This window comes from Pinus tabuliformis, chromosome 3_1 (assembly GCF_031772625.1).
Source record: "Pinus tabuliformis cultivar Carrire ecotype Pingquan chromosome 3_1, CPIR1, whole genome shotgun sequence".
In the NCBI taxonomy this organism is placed as follows: domain Eukaryota; kingdom Viridiplantae; phylum Streptophyta; class Pinopsida; order Pinales; family Pinaceae; genus Pinus; species Pinus tabuliformis.
This window is the reverse complement of record NC_142301.1, coordinates 134,353,583-134,364,195: the sequence shown is the minus strand read 5'-3', so window position 1 is coordinate 134,364,195 and position 10,613 is coordinate 134,353,583. Positions and strand designations below refer to the sequence as shown.

General features: G+C 31.1%; 1 protein-coding gene across 1 annotated transcript; it reads right to left on the bottom strand.

Annotated features, from left to right (window-relative positions):
- Positions 1–332: 332 nt before the first annotated feature.
- LOC149186130 (putative aldo-keto reductase 2) lies at positions 333–6,225 on the bottom strand. The gene is made up of 5 exons (XM_089410914.1): positions 5,873–6,225; positions 5,576–5,773; positions 3,404–3,576; positions 3,211–3,313; positions 333–956 (listed from the first exon to the last, which is right to left on the bottom strand). Exons 1-5 carry the CDS (start codon positions 6,191–6,193, stop codon positions 609–611), a joined length of 1,143 nt encoding a protein of 380 aa, XP_089267040.1. The 5' UTR covers positions 6,194–6,225; the 3' UTR covers positions 333–608.
- Between the last annotated feature and the right edge of the window lie 4,388 nt (positions 6,226–10,613).

Sequence of the window (10,613 nt, the reverse complement as noted above, 5' to 3'; positions counted from 1 at the left end):
AAATAAAAAAGATAAGCATCGGATTATATAGTCTTTCACAACATTATATATTCACTCTAAAAAAACATGAACCTTGGCTCTTACACATCATCGATTATAATGTACATGGTGAATTACATGTCAAGGGAACCATTAATGATTTATATATGTTAAATACCATATTACATGCTAATGCATTATGGACTTATATTAGGCTATATTTTTATAATACATAAATATCAATATACATATCAATATTTACAACAATCTTATTCTCACATGGTCTACATACAACAATTTTATGCTCACGTTGTCTACATGTATTCAAGAATCCATACCTTATTTCTATTTTATGGGAATATTCATTTATTATATAAACACAACTAATACACATGAAGATTCACTATATAAGATACTCACATCACACCATTATATGAATCAGGTCAAAACACTACAATACGAATCATTTCACAAGATATTTTACCTCACTATCGATGACCAACTATGTTTGTACTTTTGGATCTTTATATCTCGAAGTGTGTATATATTAAATTAGAGAAGCAAAAAAATAGTCTTCCTCCTATCTGTAATAATTTTTCTTTGCTCGTAGATACTAATGCTAAAATGAATCATATGGCATCCTTCCATGAAGATAAAGGAGGTGTTTCTGAGTGCATCCATGTCCCATCCTTGAAAGCTTCAATATATCGATCTCCAAAGAAACCGCAAGTGGAAATTACATTTTCTATTTCATCCATGTCCTTAGTTGTGAGCTTAACAGAAAGAGAATCAATATTCTCCTCTAAGTTCTTCACTTTGGTCGTTCCAGGAATTGGTGAAACATCATCTCCCTGATGGTGAACCCAAGCAAGTGCAAGTTGCCCTGGGGAGCATCCCTTCCTTGAAGCTATTTCCTTTATCTTTTCAAATGTGACAATATTCTTTTCCATATTCTCTGCGTTAAACTTTGGCACCATCTGCAACCAAAAAAATAATAATAATTTTAGAAATTTGGGTCTCTACATGTATAAGAAAAGTGCAGTCACTAATAGAAACTTTAAAAGTATACTTTGATTTATAATTATTTGATGTAAAGATAAACTTTTAACTTCATTAACAAAGCCATTAATCACACTTACCATTGTAATTTTTTTGAAGGGTGATAAATTTTAGTTTCACACTGAAAATATATTAATAGAAAATAAATTTAGAACATATTTTTTAAATTTTATAGTGAGATATATAGTGGCACATCCTTATGATGAGATTTGATTCCACATTAATACTTTCTAAAAAATATCATATGAACTTCTTAATAGTTCAATATGTTATATGCACACAAATTAATTTCAGACAAAAGCTACAAAAAAGGATCAAAGCTCGTAGCCCAAAAAAAAAAGCATTCTACAACTTATAGTTACCCAACATCTAACGTAAAAATAAAATCAACTTTGCACTCTACAACCTACAATGATTCAATCCCTATTCTGAAAGAAGGCATTTCTTGTAATCTATAACATGAGGTGATTCAATCTCTACTGTCAAAGAAAAAAAGGTTGCCCAAAAAACATACATCAAAAATAATAAAAATATATATATAAAATAAAAACTCAACTTGAAAAAGTAAATATAAGAATAAGATGTAGTAGCTAGTACTTGTTAGCTTAGCATAAATATAGGTTAATTAAACTAAAAAAAATAAAAACAAAGATTCATCATAAAAATAAAATAACTAATAAAATATTGTATTGTTGAATGTCATAACCAAAAATTAAGAAATATAATTAACTAATATTGTTCATATTAACATATATACACTTTGCCCATGGGGTTTTGGATTGACGATGAATGGGTGCACTGTTAAGGCATTCCTTGTGATAGGTCACCGGTTCAAATCATCCCCTGTGGGTATTTAGGTTAGTCTAATAGAAAAAAAAAAACAAAACAAAACAAAACAAAAAAAAAAACAACAACAACATATACACTTTAACATATGTTTAATATCAATAAGTCTGTGCTTTATATATATAACTAAATTTATTAAAATATGTTTTAATATAATTGTTGTGTCTCAACCCATGGTAGAATGTTGTAATGTAATGTTTAACATTTTGACTAAGTCAAATTAGATTTAAAAATAATAATAATAAAAATTAAATAAAAATATTAATGTAATGTAAACATTTTAACTTGGTCAAAATAAAATAAAAAATAAAAATAACCCTCAAAATAAAATAAAAATAAACTTATAGAAATAAAATAATAATAAAAATAAAAATGGCCCATGGTATTGACCTGTAATATTCATGTGGAATATAGTCTATTTAAAGGGGAAAATAAAGTGGCATAGATCCATCTTAAACTTTGGATCTACCAAGTGCCCAAGGGATCAAATCTCTTTTCATTATAAAAGAGGTAATATGGACAAAAAAAACTATAATTGATGGAAATAGATATAACAGAAAAATGAGAAAAACTTAAAAAAACAAAAAGTTAAATAAAAAATAACTAAAACAAAAAACAAAAAATTTGTAACTAATAAAAACATAATAAGACCTCAACCAATTAACTTACAAATAAATAAATTTAAATAATAATAATAATAAAACAATAATTGAATTGTCAATGTTAAATTAGGGATAAGTAGTGGACATTTTTAATCAAACACAAACTAATACGCAATCAAAACAAAACTGAATATACGTTCCTACAAATATAATAAATATATATTCATTTTAACCTAAAAATTTTAAAAATATAAAACAAACTAACATAGATGCAATTTGACTTAAAATTATTTAAAATACAAATAAATAAATAAATATCCCTTAGAAAACGATTTAAGAAATTGGAGATCAACTGGAGATTATTTAGTAAATCACCATATATTCAATCTCTAAAACAAAGTTTTTAAACGCTGTTAGAAATTTACACCAGCTTTATTTTATCCATCTCCACGGTTAATAAATCCAAAGTCAAACGGACAGTTAAATTAATATATATCCCTTAGAAAACGATTTAACAAATTGGAGATGAACTGGAGATTATTTAGTAAATCAGCATATATTCAATCTCTAAAACAAAGTTTTTAAACGCTGTAAGAAATTTACACTAGCTTTATTTTATCCATCTCCATGGTTAATAAATCCAAAGTCAAACGGACAGTTCTTCTTTTAAAAATAAAACTAAAACCATAAAACTAAAATGTACAAATAAGATGGATAAAAGTACCTTTCTAAAATCATTATCTGCTAAATTTTCCAATAACTTTGCTCCAGAACTCAGGAAACCCCGCCCTAGTGGGCTGTAGGGAACAATTCCTATACCAAGTTCCCTGCATTTATAATTTTAATATGTTCGTAAGCCATTGATAATCCAATGCAAATAACAAAAATAAGAAATCCTGACTTATACACCTTTATACCTGCATGTGGGAATAATTTCCTCCTCGGAATCCCTACTCCACAAAGACCACTCTAGTTGAACTGCAGTTATAGGATGAACAGCATGAGCTCTTCGAATTGTTGATGCAGAAGCCTCTGAAAGTCCTATGTATTTTATTTTGCCTTCTTCAACTAATTTCTTCATTTCTCCAATCTTAATGGACACACCAACAAAACGTGGCAGCAAATTGCACTTAAGCATATGACACAATAAATGATAGCTGACCCAACCAAAGAAGAAATACATGAATGAAGAAATAGCCATGGAAATGACAAAGTTACAACAGTCAACAAATGAGAAATTTTCAGATTTGATGGTGGATCATGGTTCTCATTTTCATAAATGAAGAATCAACAAATGAGAAATTTATGTAGCAAGATAGGGTAGCAAGGCCTTGCCAAATTTATGTAGGGCTTGGAAATATTAAGGTCTATGTGTAGTAGAACTCATTACAAACAAACTTTCAAGACCGGTAAAAAAATCAGCATCAACCAATTTGTTCTCCAACTACAATTGAAAGGTGTTAACTGTATGCAGGAATGCAATATGATTCTCATAGCTCAACATTCATTTATAACAAGACAATATATAATTCCTCTAGAGTTGAAAGAAAAGGAAGAGAAAAAGATGGTTGGCAATTTGTGTATGATTGGAAATTATGACCACAAAAGAAGCATCAAAGTGTGTATTTAGAGTGCATTCATGGCATTGCATGTTCAAAAGTATAAATATGAAATAAATCTATTGATTTGATCACAAGTTTATGGTTGGGGACAGGAAACAAATGTGTTGACTACTATGTACATAACCAGTTGACTCACTTCACTATATTCTCTACAAGTAGAGAGTCATGTCATGATGATTAATTAAAATTAACAACAAAAGGGAACAGAGTGATGTCACGATGATTGATTAAACTTAACAGCCATAGGGAACAAAACCCTAAATCCAAAATCAAGAGCATAATTCGGAAGGAAATCTAGCATTATAGTACCTTGACATTCTATATGGATCCAAGATATAATAGCAGTCAAATATATTTAGTTAACAAGTTTTTTAATGGATAAACACACTTGTGTTGTTCAAACCACAACCTTAAAAAGGATGAAATGCATTCTTGTTGTTGGGTAAACACATCTTCTATCAAGTCCCCTTATTAGGCACATTAAAAGTCCTCTTCCTATTCAACACCTCTGCATTTAAAGATTTTCAATATACCTCATTCCACCATCAACATAGTATTATCTACACTAATGATTATTCAATCAAATCTTTCATACAATCCTTTCTTAAAAAATTCTAACATCTATGTTAATCACTAATGACATTCCACCACAAATTCCTAAACACATCCTTCCACAACACCTAAAATCTCGGTGATGGAACCCGATACCGATCTTGCAATGGGTACTTGTCTATAAATCATGCAACATATTCCTTACCTAGTCACTTTATTTTGCAGTTTTGGACACCCTAGGTGTAGCTAGTTTGCACACCTAGTTATTCTTTGTGCATTGAGTTTAGCTCATGCATCCTATTTTGATCTGCATACCAAAAAGACATGAATGTAACTAGAAGTAACAGGTCCACTTATCCTTGTCTTAGAAAGTTGCAGTGTAGGAAGCTAAGACCATTTGGTAACTATTTGTATTTGATTTTGAACCTATATAGAGTATGAATGAGATGGTGAGGTTTAGTAGTTGATTATTTGGCTCTCATATTGAGTTTTTGTATTATAATTGTATGGAAGAGGGAGAGATCCAGGTTCAAAGTCTTTGATTATTGAATAGGAATATATGGAGTTGTGTGGATCCATCTTATGGACTAAACAGAATATTCTATGCTTTAAATTGTAATTTTCTTAGCTATTCTAATGTTCAGCAAGGCCATATGAAAATACAGTTTGAAAAAAGCTCCAAAATTTATAATAGGTAAAGTAAGACATTCTTAGAACACTCAAATCGAGGAGAATTCACAACTCAAACTCAAACTTATAATTTAAGAAATCGCTCCTGACTTTTGAACAATTACACTCGAAAATATACCTAAAAAATCTCTAAAACTTATAACAAACCAACTAAAAATAAATTATATTATAGGTAAACGGTAAATCTCATGCACTTGTTCTACAACTACTGCAACACATACATACCGTAACTTCAATAGGGACTTTAGTGTCAACACGATGCGGATAATAAAGATCAATGCAGTCGACATCGAGTCTCTTCAAGCTTGCTTCGCAGGCAGCACGAACATATCCAGGATCTCCTCTAATATGTGGTTTGCCATCTACAAAACTGACTCCAAACTTTGTGGCTAATTGAACTTTCTCCCTAATCCCTTTAATGGCCTGCAACCAGCAGAACACAGATGACAATTCTATCAGTTTTGCTGGACTCAGGTAATAGATATTTCAAGAAAGGAGAAAACCACACGCGCGGAGTCTCACCTTCCCAACAAGGACTTCGTTGGTGAAGGGGCCATAAATGTCTGAAGTGTCAAGGAAAGTGATTCCTTTGGAAATGGCGTGGCGGATGACAGGTATCATCTCTTCCTCGGGCAGAGGAGGGCCATAGCAATCGGAAGTCATCCCCATGCACCCTAATCCCTGTGCTGACACTTGGAATCCTTGAGAGCCCAAATGCAATGTGGGCACTGATGGTATTTCCGCCATTGTTCTGCTCGCTGCACAGCACTCAATGAATCGGTCAGGTAAAGTATTAGTATATCTTCTGGTTGGTACTGAGCCTGTATATCCATATATATACATGCCTGCCCTGCTGCTCCAATGCCATGAGAAGTTTATTACACCTAATGTATATCTCCTTCGTCACTGCTCACACCTAATGTATATCTCCTTCGTCATTGCTTACGTTTATTACAGATATTTCTTTTCTAAAGCGGCCAAACCGATCGTCGATCACTTGTTCATCGTTATCACTTGTTCATCGTTATGTCATGTGAATTAAAATAATCCACAAGAGGGTAAGGGTAGGTAGCACATTAACTTCCTAACATAAATCAATTCACTAAAAACAAACATATTTCACATTGAGATTTTTTATATAAGTTACATCTCAATATCAAAAATCATTTCATTAAAAATAAAAAATAAAATTATTTTAATTTCTAACCAGCTCATCACCCAATTCGATTGGCTCACCAAGGTTACAATTTCGTTAGGAAGGTGAAATTTTGGATAATAAAAAAATTCAATAAATGAGCTTGACAACTATAATGGATTTCAAAAAAAATTGTGGGAATTTTTATTGTTTTCCGAACAAAATTGTGATCTTGTTAGAGTAAGGCATAAAATAGTATTGAAGTTAGAGTAAGGCATAAAATAGTATTGAGGTTGTGGTTCAACTACTACTTGTGGAGGTTTGGTGGCCACAAGTCTGATGCAATCCAGTGAGACTATGTATATGAGAATTGCTCCAAGCGGATTTCTTCAATTAAGAAACCCATCATAATATAAAATATTATGTAAATAATAAAATTTAAAATTCAAATCCCCATAAACCAAAGTAACAAAAAAAAATAACAATTCTAAGTATACTCCATAAGCATCATTATTTATTTTTATTAATATATATTTATATATCATTTTCAAAATTACTTATAATAATATATTATTTAAATATATTAAAAAAAATTAATCTAATAAAATAAAATGAAATTTTAATAAATAAATAACAACTCAACATATTTGCAATCAATCTCCATTTAATAAATAATAACTTTAATTTCCCACCATTTATATTTTCAAAATCATATTTAACCTTTATTATTTAAATATATTTAATAATAAAAAATTAACCACTTAAAATACACCCCCATTAAAACGCAGTTGTCTATAAGGCGACTTTTTGAAAGCTTTTTCGGCGGGTTTTTCCGGTCGAAATCCGGCAGGAATTTATTGGAATCTCAAGTTTGATAGTTAGTTTCTGCACAATGAAAGCGTCCCAGGGGTTTTTCAGGGTGCTGAATCCAAATATTCAGTTAAAAAACCATTTTAACTGCAACAAATCAAGATTTAACCTCAATTTCTTCTGCCGGATTCCGTCACCAGAATCTCCAAAAAGTCACATTATAAACAACTCCCATTAAAATCATTATTTACTCCCCACAAATAATTTATCCTATATCATTGCATACTCCTGTTTGTCTATATCTATACATTAGATATGATAATGTCATATTGATTCTCTTTCATTATTGCTTACCACTAATTTGATTTACTCTGATCAAAAGAAGCTCCTTTAATAAATCGATCACACATTGGTTATAATTATTATTATATAGCTTAAACTATGATCTTCGCAGATAACAAATCAGAGTCGGTGGAACAAATGGTGGGGTCATCAAAGCACGTGTCATTAACAGAGGATTAAGGAATGTAATAATAGTTGGTAGAAGAGTCAAAGCACGTGTAAGGAGTCGGTAAGAAATTAAAATAAAGCATGTGTAAGCAAGGGTGGGGGAGTCAAAGGGTAAGCAATGACAAAGGGTAAGGTATTTTAATTTCTTACCTACTCCTTACACGTGCTTTGACTCTTCTACCAACTATTATTACATTCCTTAATCCTCTGTTAATGACACGTGCTTTGATGACCCCACCATTTGTTCCACCGACTCTGATTTGTTATCTGCGAAGATCATAGTTTAAGCTATATAATAATAATAAAATCTAGGTCAAAGATTTTGATTGTGATATCTTTAAATATAAAAATTAAGGTTGTATATTCATTCTCGTTTAGTTAAATTATTAAATTTTTAAAAGTACAAATTAATTTGTATATATTTAAACAAGCACTACATAGTAGTTATTTTTATTTAATTTAAATATAGTTAAATTAATATATAAAAACAATAAATTTATACAATTTTATATTAATAAAAAATACAGTTAAAACGGTAAGATAATTCATAATTACATCATATAAGTTAAGTTGTAATGTTAAAAATATTATAATTTCAATGATTACATTACAATTTTAATGTAGTTAAGATATAGCAATTTTAATTAGTGCATTCTATGTTAGCAATGTCAACTTTAGTGTAAAAAATATAGCAATAGAACCCAGTGTGAAGGGAATGTGTAAGTATGTTTGTCCCTCATAAAATAAAAATAAAATATTTTTTAAATAAAAAATAATGTTAACTATAATAAAAAGAAAAAGAAAAAATATGATATGCATATTCAATTAGTTGTCCATATGACCTAATATAATTTCATGTAAAGTAATTAGAAGTGAAAGCAAATATGTGAGTAAGATGTTTAAAATTTATACCTTTCAAAAATATTTTAACACTTGATATCAACTTCATATATCTATGTATATATAAAATGTTAAAAGAATATATTTTAATGTTATATAGAATAAAATATCTGATGTGAGTTATAAATAAAATATTTTAATATGAATAAATATGATGTATACTTAAAAATATATTAATAATAATAAAAAATAAGAATCTCTATAACATTCAAAAATACAATTTAAACAATAAAAAAATTACACAAATTTTCTTTGCACTCTAAAATAAGTTTATATTTAAAGAAATTTGATCCCTTTAAACTCATGTTAGATTTGTCCTTAAAATAGATTCATGTTAGTTACATTGCATCTAATCATCTAAATTTATTATAAGTCGAGGGAATTTTCCGCTTACTTTTGTATATAAAAAAAGATATATATATATAATTAATTTAGTAGAATTTTTTTGAAATTTGAAGTTTTAATAATATAATTAACCTAAATAAAATGTTTTAAGAAATTTTCAAATAGATTAAAATTATTTATACATTTAAAAACAACACAAATTTACCAATTTAAATTTATGATTTTACTATGTTTAAAAACAAAAAAAAACGAACAAACAAAACAACACTTTCTCTCTTCCATGTGTTATGTACCACTTCCATCTCGATTGCACAGCCACAGAGAACATATTAACGGTAAGTTTGCACTTAATCGTGCTCTTAAGAAAATATATTTTAAAGGATAAATTTGTATGTGGTGTAATTTTTTTATTTAATTAATTTTAATTTTTTTTATAATTTATTAATTTATAATTTTAACTATATTTTATTAAAAATAAATTATTATATAAATAAATAAAATGTATATATAATATAAAATATGAACTAAACAAAAAATAAAAATCAAAAGATGGAGCCTCAGAGCTTTTTCGACAAGGGCTAGGGTTTTTTTTATGCAGACACTCCTGAAGCGCTCTACCTTATGCTATCGGCTTGATCCGCATATTCCCGCTGTCGTACCTAATGTTGTTTCATCCCTCTCTGTTCCTCCCCGTTCACGGCTCCGTCTTACACCTCCCGTGACTCCGTAGCGGCTTTTTACTATTTATTATTGCCTCCCCATACAGCTCTCGATTACACTATGACAATTATACAATTCACAACGCAGCTAGCGAGGAATTTACGGGAGCAGCTATGGATATGGACATGTTAGACTATTCGGAAGACCCGTTAGAGGGTGCCTCCATCTGGATGACTCCCCATGTGACCACGGAGGCCTTGCTCCCTTTCTGCAGTGTTTTTTCGGACACCATTGCGACTATGCCTTCGATCTCGAGGCCCTCTTGCTCGATAGTGACTTTACCTGAGCCCTCCCCCTCCTAGCTGGCACTCTTCACCTCACCTCCGTCACCATCCTCACTCTATTTTGCGGTCGGCTGCACTAACCCTAACCTAGTTTTCGTTCCCCCAGGCTGTCCTCCTCCCCCCCCATCCATCGGTTCACATATTCCCTCCTACCCTCTCCCCAAAGAACCCTCAGCTACAATTCAGGGTCTCCCCTCGCAACACCTCTATCTGCTCCCCTCTCCGGTAGCTTCACAGGCATCCCTCCACTCTCAGACACCTTCCCCTCCAGACCGTATCAGAACCCTAAACAGCCTCAACCAAACCCTCCTTCATGTGAAGGCCAGCAGGACACCACCGACACGGGTCATCGACCGAGCAAGAAACACAAGTGTGTTAAATCCAGGGCAGAAGAAGTTATCATTCGCCTTGGCGAGGATATTCAGTGGGGAGACACAATGGACACAGCTGACCGAGTCCTGGTTGGAAGGGTTTGGGGTAGGAGCTACACCGCGGCTCGATTGAAGCTATGGACGTCGGAGGTATGGGGACAACACTTGGCCGAATTACCCTTCATCCA

Coding starts and splice junctions, on each gene's coding strand:
- LOC149186130 (XM_089410914.1), bottom strand. CDS start 6,193: ATGTATATATATGGATATACAGGCTCAGTACCAACCAGAAGATATACT. Junction 3,577..5,575: donor AAGTCCCTATTGAAGTTACG/GTATGTATGTGT, acceptor GTGTCCATTAAG/ATTGGAGAAATGAAGAAATT. Junction 3,314..3,403: donor GAAATTATTCCCACATGCAG/GTATAAAGGTGT, acceptor TTATAAATGCAG/GGAACTTGGTATAGGAATTG.